The 25,725-nt window shown below is 46.7% G+C and overlaps 1 protein-coding gene across 1 annotated transcript in view; it reads right to left on the minus strand.

The window, feature by feature from the left end:
* Positions 1-332: 332 nt before the first annotated feature.
* The window catches only part of LOC142586985 (protein-cysteine N-palmitoyltransferase HHAT-like), a 43,326-nt gene continuing 17,933 nt past the window's right edge, over positions 333-25,725 (minus strand). Inside the window, exons 5-10 of the mRNA XM_075697855.1 lie at positions 22,763-22,987; positions 20,595-20,920; positions 19,482-19,517; positions 13,928-14,129; positions 10,158-10,296; positions 333-792 (exon numbers count right to left, since the gene is read on the minus strand). Coding sequence (XP_075553970.1) covers positions 602-792; positions 10,158-10,296; positions 13,928-14,129; positions 19,482-19,517; positions 20,595-20,920; positions 22,763-22,987 — 1,119 coding nt within the window. The 3' untranslated portion in view covers positions 333-601. The remainder of the gene's footprint in view (positions 793-10,157; positions 10,297-13,927; positions 14,130-19,481; positions 19,518-20,594; positions 20,921-22,762; positions 22,988-25,725) is intronic.

The following is a 25,725-nucleotide window of genomic DNA, read 5'->3' on the forward strand; positions in this document are numbered from 1 at the left end:
GCTAATGATATGCAGAACATGAGGATATTGGCGCCTTTACTCGCCACCCGATCCACTCCATCACCGAGGGGACGCAAAAAGAATTGCTCGGAAAAATAGTCCGAGAACCAGCGAACATATGGGGGGCAGGATACCAGTGTACCGACACAGAAACCTTGTGAATGTAGTACATAGATTACCAGATTGCAGGCCACGTCAGCTTAATATCACAAACCCACAATCAATCAATCAATCAATCAATCAATCAGTCAGTCAATCAATCAATCAATCAATCAATCAATCAATCAATCAATCAATCAATCAATCAATCAATCAATCAATCAGTGAATCAATCCGTCAATCAATCAATATTTATTTCCCGTGTAACAATGAAGGAGAGCGAAGAAAAAGTCGCGGAGAGTCATGATAAGCTGGGCATTTCTTCGGTCAGGCATGCGGTATAAACTCTCATCGCCCGCATGATCTTTATACACGAATGATTCGAGTTTCAGTATAGCGGGTGCCTCTTTCCTTCCTCTGGAGACAATGAGTGAAGCAACCAACTCAGAATTACCTTGAGCCCCGATATCAATGATTTATCTTCCTCACCACGAACGCTTATTTACGTGTCTGAAACAACATGCTTTCGGCGAGGGCAAGGCGTTGAACTTGGTGCCTCCGATGTTCGGGGTGGACTTTCATCTCGGCCCGCCTTCTGAGGCGTACGTGCTTTTTCCCATTCGAATATGTCCATAGCAACTTGCGCTTTGCAGTAAAGTCCGAAGAGAATAGGCAGCAGTGGGAAAGGAAATACTGTCACACGCAAAGGAAAAGAAAAACGAAATAATGAATTAGGTGTTGTCCCTTTCATCGCGCCATTTCATTCTTTTTTTTCTAATTTACTAAAGTTATCCCTCGAAACCTTTGAACGCTCCCATAAGCATGCCACATCAATGATTGCATTGAGTAAGCCAATAGCAGTTTGTTTTTTCATGGCCATATTTCCGCCAAATTCGCGTACATAATTTTCTACAGAGAAAGGTCCCGCGATCATACATTTTGAAATTTCCGGTAGTTTGCAAGTACTGCTATTGTTTCTGTTTTTCTGAGCAGTTTCTTTTTCTTCCGATATACCCTGTTGCAGAGAGCTCAGTTTTGCATTTGAGCATGGGATATACTAAGGTGGCCGACCATTATACTGCTTGGTCACACTAATTAATCTACGCCACTGCCTCCGTCACGACGGTGGATTTCAAAACCAGGCCGCGTATTGAGAAAAAATTTCTCTCGCTAGGATTGTTCGTAAGAACGAATTCCAGCCAATCCTGACACTGAACATACTTATGCACGAAAAAGCTTCGTGAATACTATTATACTATAGAACTATTATACTTTGTGGCGGCGGAGACTACAGCGCGCCTTCCCAGTCGTGGAGTGGCCAATTTGAACATAGGTGGGCGTTTACTAAGCGCTTCGTGTGTCGACGTGGTTCGTAAGAACCGGTGGTGAGCCAATTCTGATGCGGAACGCGAAAATTCGCAATAGTGGTCTGCCGGTGACGAGTGCTATTTACAAAAGAAAACCTTTTGTCGACGTGGTGCAAGAACATTTGCGTGAGCAGTTTTGCAGTTAATCCGAGGCGGACACTCAATTTGATCGCATGTGATAATCGAAAAAAAGCAACAGGCATTACCGCTACTGTTATCAATCACATTCTACGGCGCACGGCAATATTTTGTATATAACGTGGATGTTTTGTTATCTATCCATAAAGCGTATAGTCTCGACGTGTTCTGCTGATATTAAAGGAGTCGCTTAGATCTGTACGTTTTAGCAGCGACCATATGAAGACAATAAGAATTTTCATAGCAAGCACAGGGCAGTTAAACTGCATAAAAGTAAGTTTGCGATAATATTCATATACTCAATGAAATGAAATGTAAATCAAGATTGAAGAAACGAGATCTTGCCGCTCGCCCTTCGAAATGTCTTATTTTAACACTTTCTTCCGCAAAACTGCAGTTTCTTCAGCTGTCATTACCACTTTTCATAATTCTGTATATAAAGCTCACTGCAAGTTTCACCTTCACACATAGTAAATTGTACAATTATACTGAAATAAAAGCAATTAATTCACGGACTTTATGGTTGCTGCTTTCGTGTGGTCGTTAGTAAAAACTTGCATTTTTGTTTTCCCTCACCTTATCTCTTATAGGCCTGTTTTGTGCCACAGGATCACGTGAAGCCCCCGCTAGATGGTGCAACGATGAAAGAAAAGCACCTATAGCGTACCTGATTAACTCAAACAGGCTAGGTGAGTATTTGTCATGACCCCGTTAAAAAGGGGATGCCAATAAACCACCACCACCAACACTACTATCATCATCATCATCATCATCATCATCATCATCATCATCATCATCATCCACCAAACTGTTCATTGACGTGAACGATCAGCCAAGCATAAAAAAAGCATCTTCAAAGAGACACTACCAAAAATTTTAGGCGAAGCTAAAGAGATGGAAACTGATGCTCGAAAACAACGAAGAAGTCAATCCGCCTTTTTCATCTTTCTGTGCTGCCCTCTGCCGCACGCCGCTGAAAACATTTTGGAAGGGTGCCGGGGCATTCGCCGGTTCATTTGCGTACCTGCGCCCACGTTGAGCAAGCGTCGGTTTTGCGTTTCGTGGATCGCGAATCATTATTAATGGCCTCTTCGGGACAGCATGTCGTTCCGGAAGTCATGTGGCACTCAATGACTGCTGGGTGAGCAGGCCTCAGTGCGCTGTTTCGCTAACAGTGCGGCCGATAAAGGCACGCTTAGTTCCGTTAGGCGACACAGCTGTCTTTGAATTTGTCACTGATTTCTGCACTTGGACATTGCTTTCTGTATCCTTTTTGCACATTATTTACACATTTGGCATATTGAAGAAGTCTTCGAGCGCAGCCTTCTGCATCGGATTTATCAAAGGCGTGCATTTGTGTACATCGACGTCTACAGCCACAGATCGCTGTTATCGTCAAACATTGTGGAAAAGGTGCCTCGCTGATATGCAATAGTGTCAAAACATAGCAAAACATGCATATCTGCGCATATGTGCCGTGTTGTTACACCCCGAGACAAGTAAATATGAGCGGCCGAACCAAGCTTAAACAACGGAAAATGTGATCCAGGTACATATATTACGGGCTGTTAATTAACTGATTCTCGCTTTTCTTTAACTCCATCAGACTTACAGTTTTAGCGTGCCATAGAGCATTACTAGAGAAAAATGTGCTCGCATGAGTGCTCATTTGTAGGCTGTGTTGTTCTCTCCCGAAAACGCGCGGATGCCATAGCTCACACGGAGCGAGGTCGTTATTTATGCTGCTGTATATAGAATACACAGTCTCTTGTTTGCCGCTGGACGCAGAGGCAAAGAGTGGATCCCTGAAATTGAGAAATGTGTCGGCAAAGCAGCACGTACAGGCCCACCCATATACGTAGCGAAGGCAGCCGACAGCCTAGAGGTACGGTGACGCACAGATCATGGCACAGCGCTGTGTCGCCGCTTGCCGCTTATTGTGTACGCGCAGTTCGAAGTGAAGTGTAGTTGATTTCAAATCTCTAAGGCCAGAAGTGAAATATAAAAACAGCTTCGTTCGACCTAACTGCTTACATTTCAGTTCAGCTCCGCCGGTAGCGGGTGAGTGAGTGAAATAACTTTATTTCGGTCCAAAGAAGACGCAGGGGAGACCCCGCGCCACCCGGCTAGTCCCACGTAGGGACCGCCAAGCCGAGCTTGACGGCCCGATCGCGGGCACTCTGGACGGCCAGGGTTTGGTCGCTTAGTTCGGGGCTGCCCAAGAGCGCAGCCCACCTGTCCTCTCTGAAGGAGGAGCCGACGGCTTCACTCTCCCAGAACACGTGATCCAATGTTGCCCTTAGTCCATAGGCAGGGCAGCCCGCACAGGGATATCTTTCAGGGTATATGGCATGAAGAAACGCGAGGTTAGGACACGCACGGGCTTGTAAATGTCGAACGGTCACCGCATGCGCCCTGCATAAGGCGGGGTGCAGGAGGGGGAATACCCGTCTTGACAGATAGTAGCACTGTGTGGTGATTTCATTAAACGTGAGCAAGGGTTCCCCGCGAGGCAGGGGGACTGCTGAGGTGGCGTGGTCAGTAGGTCCTCGAATGGCCTCGTGCGCGCACTCGCTAGGGTTAGAGGGAGAACCCTTAGTCGACCCCAAGTGAACGGGAAACCAAGTGAGAGAATGTGGAGATACTTCTGGCGCTTTGGAGAATGCGGAGGGCCTGGGGGGAGACCATCCCGGGTTGGTAGGCCTTAATGGCTGCCTTGGAATCGCTATATATTGTCTCTCTGCGACCATCGAGCACAGCCAGCGCGATTGCAACCTTTTTGGCTAGCACGGGTCTCGAGGTGCGTACCGTAGCGCACCAAGTGAGCCTGGAATTGGAGTCGACGATGGAGACGGCGAATGCCTCTTGTTGGAAATATGCCGCGGCATCCACGAAGCTTGCCTCAATGTGGTTCTTGCGGACATGCTCGAGTAGAGCTGTACCCCTGGCCCGACGTCTGTCGACGTTGTTTGCGGGGTGCATATTGCGGGGAAGGGGCGCGATGTGCCGTTGAGACCTGATGTCGCTGGGAATCCGCACGGCGTCGGGGCACTGGTCGACAGGATTGAGGCCCATCTCGTCGAGTATCTTGCGGCCTGTCGGGGTGCCGGATAGCCTGAGCAGCTGTGAACGCTCTTGTGCCTCGATAATTTCTTCGAGCGTGTTGTGGACTGCGAGATTCAGCAGGTTTTCGGTGTGGGTGCTTGCAGGTAAGCCGAGGGCAAGCTTAAAGATCTTTCTGATGAGGGAATTGAGCTTGTTCCTCTCTGCAACATGCCAATTATGCATGGCCGCCGAGTATGAAACGTGGCACAGAACAAAAGCATGTATAATGCGGATGAGATTGTCTAGCTTGATTCCCCGGTGCCTGTTGGCGATCCTCCGAATAAGGCCGAGAGCACTCTCCGTCTTGGCGGTGATCTTTCTGAGTGCGGTTCCATTGGTACCGTTAGACACGATATACATCCCCAATATTCGGAGCGAGTCCACTCTGGGACCCGTCACCAGTGAAGAGCCGTATTTCGCTTTCGGACGCCGGTTTCCTATCACGATGGCCGCCGCCTATGGATCTTTTCTTGTAGAAAAGTAGCTCAGATTTCGATGGAGAACATATGAGCCAAGTAAGGTGGAGGAAGCGCTCGGTCGCATTGATGGCGCTCTGCATGGCGGCCTCAACTTGGCCGTCACTCCCGCCGACGCACCAGATGGTGATGCCACCTGCGTAGATAATATGGTTGATTCCTTGAATCTTCGTGAGCTCCTTGGAAAGACCGATCATTGCGATGTTAAATAATGTTGGCGAGATGACTGAGCCCTGAGGCGTGCCACATGAACCGAGGGTGATCTCTTGCGAGAGGTATCCTTCGATCTTGAGCTTGGAAGTTCTCTGGCTAAGGAAGGATCGGACGAAGTCGTAGGCCCTCATCCCGAGCCCGAGGCTGGCAATATACTGGGGAATGAATTCGTGTGAGATATTGTCGAATGCCTTCTGCAGCTCTAATCCAAGGATGGCTCTGGTATCTCCCGTGCCCCGGTCGATGATCGGACGCTTTATCAGCTTCATGGCGTCTTGTGTCGAGAAGCCGGCTCTGAAACCAATCATATTGTGGGTGTACATGTCACTGGCCTCGATGTGCACCTTGAGCCAGTTGAGCTGGGCATGTTCTGAAACCATACCGACACAGGACGTCCGGTAGCGGGTCACGAATTCGACGGCGCCAGGTTAACCTTCGAAAACTTCATGGGCACGGCTTGAGAGGGCTAAAGCTTGTGCATTTCAACTCGGTACGCGTGTTTGACTCATTTTGAGCACGAATAATTATATATGCAAGCGAACACGCTGCCGCTATCGTGTTGTCTGTTCGACGGCTGATCGCGCGGGGTTCGGTCGAACGACGGTCGGTACGCTGATTTTGCCGGTACCATCGACAAGAAAGCCCGTCGCAGCACAACTCAGGCTCGTCGGTTGCGCCGTTGTCGGCCACGTATAAAATGCTTTCGGTGACGCACTGTAATGAATAGTCGGTCAATCCTTGGAGTGACCGTCTTGTCGGTCTCGCATCGACCTAGCGTTGCCGCGCCTTACGAGTACGTGCAGTCAGGCACGCGCTGCCACCACCAGCAACTGAGGACCGAGGCTGCAAGAAGACTTCGTCAGCAACGGGATGTACCTAAGTGTCGCCCAAGTGTGACGCACGAGTTTTTTGTTAAATTTGCTAGCCATCAATGAAAATCGGCAACTACCTGGCTCACGGTGCCGTCCGGACAACTCGGACGATGCCCTGGCCGCTTTCTCTCTTATAGTCGAGTTGCAGTCTTACGTTGCGTTTTCGGCACCACACCGACGTTCATCTACCACGTTTCAAGGCGGTACATGACACGAGTGTTTGCAACAGCGCACGTCCATGAGTTTATTTTTTTTTTCGGGGGACTTTCCGCACGCGACCCTTCCACAACGTTTCTCGACTAATCCGACAGGGCAGGGCGCATGCACCGTCACGCCATGAAAGGGGCGGATTGTACCGAGATCAGAGCTTTAGATATACAGAGAAACTGAAGCTGCACATATTGAACATGACAATTGAGACTCTGCAGAGACATTCAAGATCTAGCCCAACGTCGTCGCACTGCCTTATAAAAGCTGCGTCCCTAGTGGCTGAACCACTATAAATATATAGTTACATTGCGGTATACAGCGAGGTTAAATGCTACTTGTGACTTCTATTCGATTCTTAGAAGGAAAAAAAAAAGAACTCAGGACGGTAGCGTTGAGGACGCCTCGGGGGGGTCCGGCAATTTTGTTTTCGGCGATGATTTGTTGAAGCGTCAGACTGCCTCGCACGTGGCGAGCAATCTGAATCGCGAGTCAGAAACGCGACCCCTTCAGTCGCGATTGTGTCTGCAAATAATCCGTTTTCTGGAGCTAAATAAGAGCTGTGAAGTCTCTGGAAGTGTATTTTAGCGTTATACGTTGGCCTGATAATTTTCTTTCATCGTCAGTATTTTCAGGATATGACCATGAGTGTAGTTATTTAGCTCCACTGCAGGACAAAGGATCCGCCATCTCTAATCACCCCTGTCCTGCGCTAGCCTATTCCAAGTTCCGCCGGGGAATTTCCTAATTCAATCCCATCACCTAATTGTCTGCATTTCTCGACTGCGCTTCCCTTTCCTTGGCACCCATTTTAAATCTCTAATAGAACACTGGTTATCTACCGTACGCATTACATGGGCTACCGAACTCCATATTTTTTTTGTCAATTGGAATGCGTGCTGGTCACGTTTGCGTCCAAATTTACACAGCTCTCTTCTTGTCTTGCCTAACGCTTCTCGTTCCGTCGCTCCTTGCGTGGTCCTTAACTTGATCTCGAGCTTCATTGTTAACCTCCGAGTTTCTTCCCGATATGTTAGCGCCCGCAGGATGCAATAATTGTCGCTTTCCTAGGTTTAGTGGCAAGCAATCCGTTACAATTTGGTAATGCCTGCCGTGTGCACTTCAACCAATTTTTTTGTTCTTTTGTAAATTTGGTTTTCACGATCAGGGTCGCCTTTGAGTGACTGACCCAGATAAACGTACCCTTGCACATATTCCAGAGGCTGGCTTCAAATCATGAATTGTCATTACCTTGCCAGGTTACTAAACATTGCCTTTTTCTTCCGCATACAAATTTTCAATCGTGCTTTTACCATTTTCTCGGCTACGGTCCTCGCTCATCTGTTGCAATTCATCCCCATCGTTGCTGAATCGGACACTGTGATCTGCAGACCCTAGGTTGCTAAGATAGTGGTCGTCTTGGTGGAATTATATGACAAGCTGTGTGGCGGCGTGGCGGCGCCGTGGACAGAAAGGGTCCATACCTCGCTATAGTTGCCAGCGCGCCTTGGGTAGATGGCGCAGTAGATGGCGCGATGGGGAGCGGGGAGGGGGGGCGCCTTCTATATTGAGCTAATGGAAAAATGAGAGCATATGGCCGTTTTGCGCACGCTTTACCAGTAATGTGCCGAGATTTTAGCGCATAATGGGGGAAAATGATTTGTCTTGCGATGTGATATGGGGCACTAGTCTCGCAAGAAAAAAAAAACTTCTTGCTGTATTTTGTAGCAAAAGACGATGATAGTCTGAACAGTGCGTGCAATACTGAGGAAGGATCGATTCTTTCAGCCGACAGACCATGTCTGAGAAGAACAATTCGAGTACCAAGTACTCTGCGATGAATGGACAGCGCAGCACCATCTAGTATACCGTTACAATGCGTAAATATATTTTCCCGTGTTCTACAGCACAAACAAAATGTTCTTGTACATATTGTTCAGCTCTCTCTGTAGCGTTCGCACGCTGGGTGCATCTGCGAACACTCATGTTGTCTCTGTTCAGTAAACGCCTGCACTCTCGTAGGTGCCCCCGAAACAGTCATGTGATATATCACATGACTGTTTATCACATGACTGGTCTTAGGTCGTCGCATCGAATCACACTAGTTGAATTCTAACACTATTGGCACTGACACGTGTACTTGTTTATCTTTCTCGGGTAACCGCGTTTCACCATCTAAAGAATGTGATCGCTCTGCGCAGGACGCGCCTGCATGCGTCGGAAGTTTCTCGAATGTTATCGACGGTTGTATCCGTTGTCTGTCGTCGCCGTACTCTGTGCAATCTGATTGCATGTATGAGCGAATAAATTGTATAGTACTTTCTAGAACACACGCGGGCATCAGCGATTACTCTTAAACCTTGTACGACTCATGTATAAAGCTGATACACGCTTGACCCACTGATATTTAGCGGCGATCGCCGACTGTGTTCACCGCTGTCGTTGTGCTTTGAGTGTAGCCTGTTTTTAAGGGCACAGGTTTGCCCATTAAAGAGTTAGTTTCGCCATTTACAGTTTTGCTACTGTGCTCCTGACCGTCACTACCACGTGACAATATTACTTCTGAGTACAATCTTTGGCATCGATAAGAAAGATGCTTGAACGGGCTAATTTCATTGCTGCATGTGTACAACCTCGTAACGACAGGCTCACCCTCCTAGAAACTGTGTGAGTAACCATGCATGATTAATAAAACGTTGGGCGCGAAGCCATAGCTAGTAAAATATGACACTGTACACCTTGATTGGCGACGGACACTTAGTTACTATTAACTAAAGAAGACATTTGAGACAATGCCTCGTACAACACCGAACGGTGATTTCCCATCATGCAGGTGTTCAAATCTATGCAACAATACGTGGTAGACTATACGGGTATAGTACTGAAAACTAGTAAATGCCGAACAGGCTCTTTCGAGGTATCTAAGCTGCGGGAGCCTCTATTGGACGCAATAAGTAAAATTTCTACGTATGTGGCTGTTACAATCCTTTCAAAGAAAGGCCGTCTCCTCATAAACAATTGCGCAGAGCGCCGTTTGCTTCGCCTTGCAGCAGCACAAGATCACGCCGAAGACGGCGTCGTACGTGTGGTATCTACGTGTATTACAATGCGTGAGGAACTAAGAATGTGGCCTTTTTTTGTGATTCCCCGGCACTGTCATTGGACTAAAGGCCTTGCATAGGCGGTTGACTGCTACGAAATTGTGTTTCTAGCTTCACTTCGCGGTCGTCGCTATTGCATAAAGGGTATATGGAGCAGCCACCTGGATTATATGCAGTTTTGTTGTTGTTGCTGTTACTGGTTGTTTTGACGCCCCATTTATATTCGCCTACATCCGCTTCGACGTTTTCTCCCAGCGTGAAGAGCCCATAAACAGCATTCGAAAAGAGAGATAAAACGCACGAAATAAGCTTCGAAACGCGTTCATTCCTTAGCATACTTTGGCGTACATTCCTTATGCGCGTATACGCCAAGCCGGCGGGACTCCGACGGATAGCGTCTGCTCTCTCACTCGAAAACCAGTTCCTACCCCTCCCGTGTTCTTCCACCGTGGTCGCCATTGATCCCCAGTCCTATCCTTCCCCAGTTTTATGTAGCTCGATTGCTTGTTCTTAATTACGGACAGATTTTTTACTTTGTGTCATCCCACATAGACGGTTGTGCTAGCGTAACACACTTACCAAGCAGCTTTCTGACTGCGCCACTCGCAATGTCGAAGTCCGTCAAGAAGAAGAAACAACTGCCGTACGCCCCGACCAGATTGACCGCACAGAGCACGCCCTTGAGTACCGACTCTCTGACCGGTCCACATCGCGTCGTCTGCGATTTAAACAGTTATTTTATGATTACGGTGCCACGTCACAGGGAAATAAATTGAAGTAGACTTTGTTAAAGTTATGCTACTGGCCGCGGCTGCGTTGTTGGCCGTAACGTCCGATAGCCACAGCTGACGTCATGATGAACGTCCACTGGAGGTACCCTATACGCTTAATATAGTTCTACGTAAGTTCCACTAAATATGTGTCTATGTGGAATAAGATAACAAGCACCTGATAAACTCTTGCAGCGTACAGTTTAGTTCAGCGAGACTACCACGCATTTCAGCGATGATTGCTTGTCGAAATGCCTTCGTTGTAGCCACGAGTCGGGTCCATCATAGCCGCAGCAACAAACGAATTTCAGAAGGCGAACCACAATTTATCTTGTGTGACAGAGGCTATCAAGAAATGTTTTTATGTAACAGCCTCGCTGTTTTCGTTGCCCACGAATTCTCACGTTTTATGAACGAGCAACGTTCTAGGCGAGATTCTCTTAATTGTCACACTGTTATTGCAGGTGAAGAATGTGTAAAAAAAAAAAAAAAAAGCTTACCGCGGACGCCAGTGAGAGAACATGGCAGACATGTGCCATCTTTTGGAATTGCAGCCCTATTTTAAATAAAGCTGTTCCTTTCAAAAACAGTTGAATTTAAAAAAAAATTGTCTGCGAATAAACCACACACTCGAAGAAGAAAGAAGGCTTGTTCTCCGTACCAATTTGTCAAGGCTAAAGACTCTGTCCACCGATAAAGGTCTTGCGACAATGGCATTGCACATTAAAACTGCAAAATGGCCCAAGAGCACTTCTGCGATTTCTGAAGGCAACCAGACAGGACGACTGTGACACTTCGGGGAGAATTCGATCACGACTCCCGTGCGTATCGACACTTCGCAAGCTGCGATAACAATTACATGGACACTGAGGACGGCTTTACGCCATCGCAGTACATATTATGCTTGGCATATATTTCAGTTTATGCAAGCTGAATGTTAGCGCCGTATGGGCAAAAATAGATGCTGTACTATTCAACCACCAGTGTTACCCTAACCAGGTCTCAGTTTCTTACCTGAAAGATTCCTCAGAAATTGCTTGGAGATTGCAGCGCACACACAAAAGTCACAACCCATTTCCATCATAGCGCATGCCTTTTATTTGAAGTATACTCGGCCTGTTGATTAGCGCAAAATAATATTAATGATCATAAGCAGAAAGCGATGTAATTGCGCTGGCACGCGGCTCTTTACAGGAAGTTGCGATGCCATTACAGACACTACACGGTGTGTTAAGGCGTTCAAATGTGCCTGAAATTTTGTTGCAACCACGTATTTCACATTCACGTACAGTAACACTCGAGTATATAGTTTGAACATTGTGCGATGAGTTTGAGCGAAACGCTCAACCTTGTTGTCGCTATCAGTGCTTTACCCTTCCGGCTTTTTTTTTTTCATTTTCTTTTCTGTTCACCATTTGCCACCCCTTCTCTGTACAGGGTAGCCAATCGGGCTCATCCGTGGTTATCCTCTCAGCTTTCTTTTATCCCTCCTTACATTTTGTCTCTTACGGGGCACGACTGAACCGGCTTAATCGTTAACATTCCATCGAAGAATTATCCACAAATATAGACAGCAGCGTACGACACGACAACTTCGCATATTTCTTCCTTCAAAGGTAGTAAACATGTTTTAATAGAGTAACGTGTTCTCTACAGGCGTGTCTGCAAGAATGATATGACTATTCTCGTGCGCCTACAACGTCCAGTATACAGCAACTGAGACACCACCTCGTAGGAAATGAACACTGGTAAGAACAATTGCTGCCATTGGTGAAGGAGGCCATTTGCCATAACTGATAAGGCGAACCCGTCACGGCTAGCTGTTTACATTTTTTGTGTATTGGATCAATTTGTTTCGTTTTCAGTAAATATCACTCTTAAAACCTTTCTTTTTCTTTTAAATGCAATTAACCTATTCAGAACTTTTGTTTCAGTTGTTTTGTAATTCTCATTTTGTTCTCTTCGATTACGCAATTTCTGGCCATTCCACCAGGGTGGGAGTTGCGCCACTGACTCGCAACGCTTCACAATTACTGCTGTGACTATAGAGATGGGCACTGGTAGCACGTGTGCATACTCACCGGCACATAGTCGTTTAGTTGTCTGTAGTTGCGTAACGTTATGAATAAGGGTGGGATTTAGACGCCGCAGAAATGCGTCTTTTCTACTTCCTCTTTCCTGTTGGCCTGCAAAGCACGAGGTCGCACGGTCGAATCTCGGCCACGTCGGCCGCATGTCGATGGGGGCGCAATGCGAAAACTCCCGTGTACTTAGATTTAGGTGCAAGTCAAAGAACCCCAGGCGGTCGAAATTTTTGGAGTCCTCCACTACGGCGTGCATCATAATGAAATCGTGGTTTTGGCAAGTAAAACCGCAGAATTAATTTTTTTTTACTTCCTCTTTCCCGGAAGTGCAATTCTCTCCCTCTCTGTCCTTGCGCTTTACTTATTTTCTCTTTTCTTTTGGATATAGTTTCTTGATCTTCGATCAGGCTCCAATTTCAGATGTGACAGCTAAACCATCTTTTTTTTTTTCATCCTTTTCAAGCAATTCGTTAGGCAGCGATCCACGCGAGCGAGTCTGACTAGAGAGAAAGAGAGAGAGAAAAAAAAACTGATAGGCAAGCAGGGTCGTTACCCAAAAGCAGTTCTGCTCGGGAACCCGGAACGTGGGAAACGGATACGGGGTTAAAAAAATATTTAGACAGATGTTGTGCCCGTTACGCTGAGACCACTGTGTGCGCTTCACGGTGTAGTATGCCCAGAGCTACTTAGCAGGAACGCGAATATGCGACCGTTCAACGCCACTGTCAGCAGGCAGCAGGAAACCAAAATGTTTCCCTGGCTTCGGCACAGCCCATTGAGTGGAGCGTGACAGTGCGTTCGCTTGGCTTCGTCACTTTCGAAGTCAAACTCACTGCGATTCTTTTTAAGACGCTGCGATGCTTTCAAGACCGTCAACGCGCAGGCCCTGCCTGCGCGTCGATGCGATGAAAGCACGACGGCGCCAACGGCGACGGCGCAAATGCGCCTCCTGTGTCCGCATATTTGCTAATCACAATAAAAAGATAAAGATGTCATACGGGGACATACAGGGACGAAGAGATGACCACAGAGTAATCCGTGCCCACTATTTAGCGGCAGCAGGCAGCGCTCTTAAAGTCTATCATGAAAGTCCGTAGGCCTCAAGAAATTTAGTAACGCGAATATAGAATTCTGCGCGAAGCTCCTTTTGGAGCCCTGGCCAAGAATTTTTCGTTTTTGTTCTGATAGTGGAAAGTTGTCCAGGCTATCAACCACTGTGAACATCACTTGCCTGTGGGCATCTATTGCGTGGACAAATGCACTGATAATGTGTGAAAAGTAAATTTGACTGGGCGAGTGAGACTATAGACGGCCTATGTTGGCGAGACACAGATAATGTACGCGGTCTGACAAAGGCTAAACAACCTCGGTTGACGACATCGGGATCCGGTTGCGATGCCCCGGAAGCGGCGAAGAAGTTTTAGGCGCAACGCGTAACCGAATAAAAATAACCAGGAGCAACACAGCGAAGCCGTCGACGTAGAACGACACCTACGAGCCAGGACCGCACGGGAGCCGTGGCGGCGATCCCGGCGCAAAGCATCTCCGCCATGACCAGCAGGTAGTTGGTCGTCGTCCAGAGGAGCATGTGCGGCTGCACCGTGTGCCAGAGGAGCACGAAGGTGAAGCTGGCGCTGGTTCCCAGAAAACGCCACCACGCTGTCCAGCGGCCCGCGATCACCGCTTTGTAGAGGTACCTGAGCAACAGAGGGGCCGGGGAGACAGACTCCAAATCAAATAAATGTGTATTCCAGGGTCAGAAATCCGGATATTTATGTCCTTGGTAAAACGTTATTTAGATACAATGCGCATGTGAAGGGAAGCTTTGGTGAAGCGGTTACACAAATGCCATACAACTAACCGCGAGGCGTAGAATTGGGTTTGATTTTATTCTCTCTTGCCCGACTGACCGACGTAAGTGCATTTAAATCTGCAGTTGACTGTTATCCGTACTATTAGCAGCCGCAATAATTTGTTCTTCTTCAATGAGCACGTTGTTCCCCACTCCTTTACGTTTGGGGCATGAAGATATTGAAATAAATAAAAAGGCAACTATTCCGCGCGTAATTTTATGAAATGGTTAGGTTTCTGCGCCGCAGCGATTACAACTTCTACATCCCCTGGGTAACATTAATGCATGTACGCATAGCGAAAACTAGCGGAAAGCAAACGCTATAGTTTCGTTTTCGAAGTCCGCCGCGCCACCCTGGCAGCGGCCGGCTGTTTAAACAAAGCGTAAAAGATCAAATCGTGTCAACTAAAATGTATCACTTGTTTTTACTGTTGCAGTATTTTTATAACTAAAACAATATTAAAATAAAACAGCTTTTATTGCAGCAACGTGAAGCGAACGCACTTTCGCTTTCCCTAACCACAGTTTGACAGTCCATGGGTCATTTTTCGGGGAGTACTTTGCTCTACAAAAACGAGATGGCGCTACCGGCGGCGCGCCGCGTATTGCCTCAGGCGCGAGCGTGTAAAAGCTAAAGAATGCGAAACCATGCTTTACAGCTTTTACCTTGCGACTGTGCGATCGGCTGTCGGAAATGCAACTGGGTGATCGATAACGCACTGTGCTTCATGCAAACTACAAAATGTGAAACGGACGAGAGAAGACCTGTGCAGAACCTGGCTCCAAGATTAGTTACTGACACGCAGAAGAACGGAATGTGTCTGTGTGACCAAGTCTGCGGACTGCTGCTGCACAAGGACTCCCTGTGTTGCCGGCCCTTCGCAATGCGTGGCATTCCTCGAGCATAACATATTCGTTCACCCACCAACGTTGTAGTATCATCATCATCACCATCATCATCATCAGCAGCAGCAGCAGCATCATCATCATCAGGCTGGTTACGCCCACTGCAGGGCAAAGGCATCTCCCATACTTCTCCAACTAACCCGGTCATGTACTAATTGTGGCCATGTTGTCCCTGAAAACTTCTCAATCTCATCCGCCCACCTAACTTTCTGCGGCACTCTGCTACGCTTCCCTTCCCTTGGAATCCATTCCGTAACCCTTCATTACCATCGGTCATGTTCCCTCCTCATTACGTGTCCTACCCATGCCCATTTACTTTTCTTGATTTCAATTAAGATGTCATTAACTCGCGTTTGTTCCCTCACCCAATCTGTTATTTTCTTATCCCTTAACGTTACACCCATCATTCTTCTTTCCATAGCTCGCTGCGTCGTCCTCAATTTAAGTAGAACCCTTTTCGTAAGCCTCCAGGTCTCTGCCCCGTAGGTGAGTACTGGTAAGACACAGCTATCATAAACTTTTCTCTTGAGGGATAATGGCAACCTGCTGTTCATGATCTGAGAATGCCTGCCAAACGCACCCCAGCCCATTCTTATTCTTCTGATTATTTCCGTCTCATGATGCGGATCCGTCGTCACTACCTGCCCTAAGTAGATCTATTCCCTTACCACTTCCAGTGCCTCGCTACCTATCCCAAACTGCTGTTCTCTTCCCGAGACTGTTAAACATTACTTCAGTTTTCTGCAGATTAATTTTTAGACCCACCCTTCTGCTTTGCCTCTCCAGGTCAGTGAGCATGCATTGCAATTGGACCGCTGAGTTACTAAGCAAGGCAATATCATCAAGAAATCGCAAGTTACTAAGGTATTCTCCATTAGCTCTTATCGCCAATTCTTCCCAATCCAGGTCTCTGAATACCTCGTGTAAACACGCTGTGAATAGCATTGGAGAGATCGTATCTGCTTGCCTGACGCCTTTCGTTACTGAGATCTTGTCTTGCTTTATGGAGAACTACGGTGGCTGTGGAGCCGTTATAGATATCTTTCAGTATTTTTACATACGGCTGGTCTACACCCTGATTCCGTAATTCCTCTATGACTGCTGATGTTTTGACGGAATCAAACGCTTTCTCGTAATCAATGAAAGCTATATCTAAGGGTTGGTTATATTCCGCACATTTCTCTATCACCTGATTGATAGTGTGAATATGGTCTATTGTTGATTAGCTTTTGCGGAATCCTGCCTGGCCCTTTGGTTGACCGAAATCTAAGGTGTTCCTGATTCTATGTGCGATTACCTTAGTAAATACTTTGTAGGCAACGGACAGTAACCTGAACGGTCTATAATTTTTCAAGTCATTGGCGCCCCCTTTCTTATGGATTAGGATTATGTTAGCATTCTTCCAAGATTCCGGTACCCTCAAGGTCATGAGGCATTGCGTATACAGGGTGGTCAGTTTTTCTAGAACAATCTGCCCACCATCCTTCAACAAATCTGCTGTTACCTGATCATCCCGAGCTGCCTTCCCCCTTTGCATAACTCCCAAGGCTTTCTTTACTTCTTCCGGCGTTACTTGTGGGATTTCAAATTCCTCTAGACTGTTCTCTCTTCCATTATCGTTGTGGATGCCACTGGTACTGTATAAATCTCTATAGAACTCCTCAGCCACTTGAACTATCTCATCCATATTAGTAATGATATTTGCGGCTTTGTCTCTTAACGCATACATCTGATTCTTGCCTATTCCTAGTTTCTTCTTCACTGCTTTTAGGCTTCCTCCGTTCTTGAGAGCATGTTAAATTCTATCCATATTATATTTCCTTATGTCAGCTTTTTTACGCTTGTTGATTAACTTCGAAAGTTGTGCCAGTTCTATTCTAGCTGTGGGGTTAGAGGTTTTCATACATTGGCGTTTCTTGATCAGATATTTCGTCTCCTGCGATAGCTTACTGGTATCCTGTCTAACGGAAATGCCACCGACTTCTATTGCACACTCCTTAATAATGCCCACAAGATTGTCGTTCATTGCTTCAACACTAAGGTCCTCTTCCTGAGTTAAAGCCGAATACCTGTTCTGTAGCTTGATCTGGAATTCCTCTATTTTTCTCTTACCGCTAACTCATTGATCGGCTTCTTATGTACCAGTTTCTTCCGTTTCCTCCTCAAATCTAGGCTAATTCGAGTTCTTACCATCCTATGGTCACTGCAGCGCACCTTGCCGAGCACGTCCACATCTTGTATGATGCCAGGGTTAGCGCAGAGTATAAAGTCTATTTCATTTCTAGTCTCGCCATTCGGGCTCCTCCACGTCCACTTTCGGCTATCCCGCTTGCGGAAGAAGGTATTCATTATCCGCATATTATTATGTTTTGCAAGTTCTACTAATAACTCTCCCCTGCTATTCCTAGAGCCTATGCCATATTCCCGCACTGCCTTGTCTCCAGTCTACTTATTGCCTACCGTGGCATTGAAGTCGTCCATCAGTATAGCGTATTTTACGGTTTGACTTTACCCATCGCCGATTCCACGTCTTCATAGAAGCTTTCGACTTCCTGGTCATCATGAGTGGATGTAGGGGCGTAGACCTGTACGACCTTCAATTTGTACCTCTTATTAGTTTTCACAACAAGGCCGGCCACCTTCTCGTTAATTCTATAGAACGTTGTATCGCCAACCTCCAAAGAAAGAACTTCAATTCCATAACGTCGGCAAGATGAGCGCCGCTGGTTACATTGTGACAAAAGGGTAAAGTCGTTTCCTGGCATAGTAAGTTCCCTGGACGTTATCTTGACACATCCACTCCATCACAGGCTCAAACTTACGCCCACTTTTTAGCTCACTAATCAAGGACAGATGAATGGAATCGGTGTGCTAAAGCTTGGGTGACGATTAAACTGACAGAACACGAAAGTTCGAAGCCGAACGTCTTGTGGTTGTCCATAGAGTAAGCAAGTGACTAGTCATGATACGTCTTTGCTGCAAGCTATTACGAAGTACAGAACATCTACGTTCCAAGCCTCAAATGTGCGCAGCAAGAACGGATCTATCGCAACTGATCACACCTGCGAGCGATTAAACAGAGAATAAACAATGAGATAGCGACCGCACGAATCAACGTTTCTGAATCAGAAATATAACAAGTTGCTGCTTCAGAGTGATTGGTAAATAAAAAAAAGTGAAGAACAAAAGACGCTATATTGCTCATTTAATTCACAAGCGAAAAGTTTGGGGCAGCTTGAAATACATTTCGAACCCCGCTTACAGTAATAGCACCGCGTATAAGCGAAGAACTGTAATGAGTGCAGAAGGCGTTTACGTGTCCTCTAAAGCTGCGGCCAACGCTTCGTTCGTTGAGTCACGTGAGCCTACGATATGCGTCAAATCAAAGGTTTGCTGAACCACGCCGGGGGCGTGATGTACATCCATTGTGAACACGCAGTCAATGGAGGCAGCTGGGGCAACTAATGGACGCGTCGCCACGTGATCAAGCATGGCGGTGCCTATGGTTGTCGTCGTGAAAAGGTTCAACACCGATTTCGTCTGAGACAGCAGCGGCCGACAGCTGCTCAGGTCAACTGGCTGAGACGATCGTGCGTGCTGAAAGTATTGGTGACTGTTGTGTGCGTCGCACTTGGCCGTGGCGACATTTTACGCTTTCACTGGAAGACCGACCCTGGGTAACTTCGTAACAACCTGAATTTTCGGGGTGTCAAGTAACGGCTGAGCCAGACACTCCAATCTGACGACGAGATAGGTACGTCGGAGATCTCTCAATCTCCGAAATTACCGCAATATTTGAAAACGAATATCACTGTCTAAGCTTTTGTTCTTCCATTCTTTTCATTCCATTCCATTGTGAATATTCTTTCTCTAGGAGTCTCCTCTCCTGGAAACTACCACAGGGATGTTTGCTCAGCCGTGGAGGAATTTATAGTTGTTTCAGAGCGGTTTTCTTAAGTTCATCACATGCTGCTATTTCTTCATTTTTCCCCGAAAATTTAATCAGCTTCAGCATTAGCAGCCATGTTTCTAATACTATCCAAATCTTGTCCAATCGCACGCAGTGGGTATGCGCCACCACCAGAGGGCAACCAAATCAAAGCAAACCAAACCGAACCAAACAACACGAGACACGAGATACAGCTTTCTTTTACATAAAACATGAACACACGAGAAGTCGAATGTTTCTATAGCTACAGAAGGAGGTCAAAGATTATAGTATATCTACAAACAAGACAGTCAAAATTGCATTATTCAACAATAATTTCGTAATGGAAAAAGAAAGACTTACTTGACTATCCACCTGTACAGTGCAATATCGAAATGCCTGTGCAAAGAAAACAAGCAACCAGTATGATTTAGAAAGAACAGAAAAACAAACACACAAAATAAATGTCTAAAGAAGTAAGAACGACAGAAAGCTGAGCTGGTTCGTAAGTATTCATTATGCAAAAAAGAGATGAGGCGTGCGGACAGGACACAAGAGTAGAGAAGTGGTTAATTACCTTGCGGAGCATAAACTTAGACCAGTAATATTTGACATGGAAGGTCATTTCGTAATTATGCCAGATGACATGTTTTCAGAAAAAGCGATTTCGGCCATAGGAAAGAAGTTACAGCCAGTAAAACTGAAGCCTTCGGCAGTTAAGCAACGTGTGGTTGACGTCCTGTGAAGACGTAACCTTGACAGGGTTGTCTCTAATGTCAAGAAAGCAAGATCCCTTATCTTAGAACTGTTTTCTCGACGAAGTGCTTAGCTTCACTAGTTTTGTCAGACCCCTTTCGCTTGCTTAATTCTCAGGCACTAGTTCAGTATTTGAGAGAGGGAAATCCTGGTGATTGTACAGCTTTTACTATGGATATCGAAGACCTGTATTATTCCTTGCCGCATGACGGTTTGCTAAATTCCGTAAATGAGTGCATTAAAAAACAACTGCAAGAGTCGGCTTTTATTGACAGCTGCGGTGTTTCTACGGGAGCTTTTCTAGAAATTCTTTCAATGTACTTGAAGTCGACGCTGATTGGGTGGAGAGATGGCGTTTTTCTGCAGATATCAGGCATTAGTTTTGGCTCAAAGTTTGCCCCCTATTCTTAGCAATATTTACCTGAGTAAGGTTGACAGCTGCTTAGAGAAAGCCTTAGGTGACAGCGTTATCAATATATTTCGTTACGTTGATGATTCCCTGATTTTCTGCAATGGGGAAGAATTCGATTCCGCTGCTACCTCAGTAAATGAGCAATTTAAGCTTTATGGAGGAGGATTAAGGTTTACCAAGGATTTTCCTCAGCGACGGCGTTCGTGTTGTCCACTTCTCTACTCTTGTTTCCTGTCTACAGCACGCCTTACCTCTTTTTTTGCATAAAGGAGTTAGTTACGGAATCTCATATATATATGAATACTGACCGCCAGATGTTCGCCGCTGTGTGGAGTCGCACCGAGCACCGGGGCCTGAGCTCGGGCCCCGTGTAGACGCCGTCGAGCCAGAAGAACAGTGACGGGACGCCGTACGCGAAGTTGTACTTGAGGTAGAACTGCAGGGCACTCAGGTACACGATGCCCGCCAGCGTCCAGCCGGACTGCGCGTGGAACCAGCGCGGAGCCAGCGCGGCGCTGTGCACGTACGACACCCGCAGGAACGCCTCCATGGCGCCGTAGCCCAGGGCCAGGCGGGCGCACCCCAGGAGGAAGTGCAGGAGGCGCTTGCTGTTCCACGCTGGTGGACGGTAGGGCTGCGCGTACAAAAAAAAAAAAGCAGCTTCGGCGGTTATCTATATGCGTCACGTTGCATAGTGACGGTGCGAAAACTGTCAGATGGCGAATCTACCTAGTTTCTTTCTTTTTTCATTTCTGTATAAGGCGAACTTGTGCCGTGAGAAAAAAGATGACAAGAAAAGCAACATTCAAAGCACGACGATAGCCGGTGTTTCGCGGAGCGCTCATCCTTTAACAGCTGCTACATAGGCCGGTGAGGAAAATTGTACGCGTGTCAATACTTTGAGCTGCAGGGTCAACTCCAAACTGGAGAATTCTGTTCGTCGTGACGCTGCAAACGCGTTCTTCGGTTATACGCTCAATCGATCTGCACCACATGGCTAAGAAGCGGTCACTTTTCAAACAAAGGGCGGCGCCTGAAAATCGGCTGTGACCAGTGCTGGCGCGGGTTCCTCGCATACAACTGCAGTAGGGTAAACACATTCAAACTGCACAGGCGATGGCAATCTGCTGCCTTGCGCAAGGTGGGAAGTCCGTGGACCTGCCATCGCGAGAATGCGTATCGATGCTATTCAGAGAGAGGGAAACATACGGGCTTATGCCGTCCTCACTGCCCGGTCCTCTTTTAATCCCTGAATAATTGTTTCTTCCGAACCTATAGGATTAAACAGACAGACGTTATACATACATATATATATATTTTACAGATAGATAGATAGATAGATAGATAGATAGATAGATAGATAGATAGATAGATAGATAGATAGATAGATAGATAGATAGATAGATAGATAGATAGATAGATAGATAGATAGATAGATGTCTTTGGCGCGAAGCCCGGGCGATTAGCGGGCACTAAATAAACATCTCATACCTATGGTGGTGGCTAAGCGGCTATGATGTTGCGATGCTAAGCACGAGGTCGTGGGATCAACTCCCGATTTTTGCCTTTCGGTGGGGGCGAAATCCACAAAACGCCCGTGTCTCGTGCATTGGGGGCGCGTTAGAGATCCCCTGGTGGTCAAAATTAATCCGGAGTTCCCCCACTACGGTGTGCCTCATAATCAAATCCTGCTTTTGGCACGTAAAACCCTAATAATTCAGCCGTAAACACCTCGTAGCGCTCGAACCAATTTCGAACGGGTAATGACTCAGGAGAGGCAGCAGAAGTATGCGAACCTGCTCCTTGTCGTGAAGTTCAATCACTGCACGACGTTGCGGCATTTATTCTTTTCATCCTCTTACCCTTGATGGGAGCCGATAAGCTGTTCCAAATGGACGCATTCAACTGACCCATTCACCAACCAACATATTCATAAACTTTCTCTGTATTAAAAAAGTACCTCCTCGAATATGTAGACATAAAAATGCCCGTTCCTAATATGCAAACATCAGGTCTTAAGATTACTTACGTAAATAAATAAATTATTATTATTATTATTATTATTATTATTATTATTATTATTATTATTATTATTATTATTATTATTATTATTATTATTATTATTATTATTATTATTATTATTATTATGTGTTTTGTGGCGCAAGGGCCAGGTATGGCCAAAGAACGCCATAAAAAAGGTAATGTTAACGGTGTAGACAATTCATTCCTCATGGTATACGGGACATGGCTGTAAAAAGGCTCGAAATCTGTCGCTGTGGATGGCTAGTTAGTTAGGAAATTCGGGTATAATGGCGCAAAGCGACTAAGGCTATGCTGCGCCAGTCACAGGACAGTATAAGATCCAATGTTAAGGCAGCAATAGCTGCGGGTATAGTAAACAAATAATGATAACATTTCTAGGCCATTGCACATATTCTGCTTTATAAACGACAAGAGTCGTAGTGCAGGCCAGTACCTCCTTCATGAAGTCGTCGTAGTTGGTCAGCGGACCCGTAATGAGAGCCGGGAAGTAGAGCAAGTAGGCCAGAGCGTGCAGGACGTGCTTGCGGGCCTCGCTCGGCGCGCTCGACGTTCGGTCGATGAGGTCTGCCGCGACGCTGACGCAGCGGAGCACGTTCCAACCGGTGAAGAAGACGGACGCCTCGTGCGAACGCTCGCCACCAATCACGCACGGGGAGAACTGCGAACGCGATACGCGAAAAAAAAAATGTAAAAAAAATTTCAGTGGTGAATTAGAGGTAAATGCGAGAGAAACGTGGTTAACATTACGTCATGCCTTTTTGAGGTCTCAGATCGATAATTTACACCGAGTTCACCACGTTGTAAAGTCTTGTTAAGGAGCTAGGTCGCGGGATCGAATCCCGGCCACGGGGGCCGCATTTCGATGGGGGCGAAATGCGAAAACACCCGTGTGCTTAGATTTAGGTGCACGTTAAAGAACCCCAGGTGGTCAAAATTTCCGGAGTCCTCCACTACAGCGTGCCTCATAATCAGAAAGTGGTTTTGGCACGTAAAACCCCAAATATTATTATATTATTTGTTAAGGAGCTCACGCGACAAACGTCTTGCTTCTTCAAGGAGCTACGTGCAACTGGCGGTGGTCCGGAGCAGTGCACCGGATGTTGCGTTATATAGAGGGTACTCCACGTAACTTGAGCCTAACATTAAGAATATGCAAATGCCTCGTAGCTGCGCAGAACCAAGGTAATGTTCTTTGCCGTCGCTTGGATTTTCTTGCATTGCGCCTATAATTAGATAATTAGTCGTAATTTTTATCAACTTTTCAAGTATTTAATTATATGAAAAGTCCCAGTAAAAAAATTGTAGAGCAACATGAAAAACTTCCTATAGTGTTTTCACTTGGTCTTACGCGCTACATTAAACTGTTTTTTAGAGAGTGAAAGTAGTCCGCAAAAACACGCAATATTGCAGCGCGACTGGCCACTCGAGCCACTTAGAGTGTACCCTCGGGCTTCTTTCGCGCTCGGAAAAACACATTTATGTATCTTGTTTTATTTCCATCTTCCCGAGAGTAGCCTGGCTAAATAAAGCAAGGTACAAGATTGTACTACAATCTATCAGAATACCAATGTTATCTGGTGAGATAAGAGAGCAGCAGAAAAAAAAATCTATGGCGAAACCGCAAAACAGCGAAACAACTTTCGTAAAGTTAGACCACTTGGCATTTCTTTCGTAGCTTTAATTGCACCGATTTGGAGAGGTTCATTCATTTCCATTTTCTTTTCCATTGCTTAGGTTTATTTAGAAGAATGAACGAAAATACTCTAACCAAGAAAGAACATTACAACACATCTTCGGAACTCTGCTCGAAAAGCAGGCATACCGACTCCATGAACTGCCTGTCAAAGGGCGCCTGATGGGAACCAAAATGATGTATCACATAGGGCATTTGCGTTTCACAGGCCTTTAAGCAGGAAGTGCGCGACACACAGCTTCTTTTGTGCGGTTAAAAAAATTACCGACGATTACGTTACTTCCTAATGCGAAATTTGAGCGCAGCAAATAAGCTGTTTCACTTTTTCGATAGATTGAGGCAAAGAAATCGAGCAACACATGTATGCGCTATCACAGAATTTTTTTTTATTTTTCACACGTATTCCTTTAACAAAAAGCGGCAATTTCGGCTCGGGCGGTGCACATATACAGATCCACCGCCACCGATCTGGCTCTCTGATTGCCACCGCACAGGGGTTGCATTGGAGGAGGAGCGAAGAAAGGAATTAAGTTCGAGCCGGCGCTTTGACAACCGGAGACTCGCAGGAAGAGGGGGGAGGGGGGCGGCGTGTACACCCAGCGGCAAACGATGGGGGCAGAAGCGCGCGCAGCAAGCGGACAACACGATAAAGGGAGGAGGGAAGAGATAGCAGCGACTGACTGATGCCGCTGACGGCGATAGTGAGTCAACCCCAGCTGCGGAGTTGGTTTCAGGGACAACGCCGCCGATGCCGACACAAACAATATGATACCCTCGCTTCCGCAGCGCTAAGAACCAGGTCTAGCCGTGGGAAGGTGGTCACGTATTCGTCGACGTGCCGGGGCCTACGTGAAATAACCGGCGCGTCGGCAACTGAAGAGCACCCTATCCGCCACACAAGAACAGGGGGGGGGGGACCCTTTCCTCCTCTTTCTGCATGGCGGCGACGGTGTTCTATGCAGTCACGTTACCTTGACTCTCTAGCGGCGTCAGCGGCATCCAGCGGTATCAGTCGGTCGCTGCTAGCGCTGGGGGGATGAAAGGGGGGCGGAGCTGGTTACGAGGCCGACGACAACGCCGACGACGACGCGAAACCCAGGAACGGACGCCAAAGAGCTGCGCTCTAAAACGTATTAGTGATAACCAGCGAATCTGCTACGCCAACTTGCTGCTCGTACGATGTATTGCCAAGTTGCGATCCCCACTCCAAGTTTTCGGATATCTTTTGCAAGCTTTCGCTGAAGCATGCCAATAACACTGATATCGTGGAGCACCCGACAGAAACGATGTTTCTTTTTTCTTCTGTTTTTGCTTCTTTGAATGACTCGTGAACAGCAGCAGATTTATGTCCCACGCGGATCGAAGACTGTCGTAACGTGAATCAAACACTACGCTCCGTTTCCTGAGCACGCGACGCCCGACAGTATAGTGGTGCCACCTGTCCGCGATTGCTGCTACCGAAGCACCTGCCCTGATTCAAAGAAGAGAAAAGGAACTCCTCTTTTACTCCGTCCTGCCACTTGATTAAAAGAGTTGCACACATTGAAGGTCTAAATTTGTCCTACAGTGCTAATCGTCATCTTCCTTTCCTTGCGTTTCCTTTCGTGAAAACTCGGCGCTCGCTGTTGTCCTGTCGAGAATGCTGTGGCACGCTGATAACGCGCAAGACTTTCGTGAGTTGGAAGTACCGGGCTTGCAGCGTT

Source organism: Dermacentor variabilis, chromosome 7, assembly GCF_050947875.1.
Source record: "Dermacentor variabilis isolate Ectoservices chromosome 7, ASM5094787v1, whole genome shotgun sequence".
NCBI classification, from domain to species: domain Eukaryota; kingdom Metazoa; phylum Arthropoda; class Arachnida; order Ixodida; family Ixodidae; genus Dermacentor; species Dermacentor variabilis.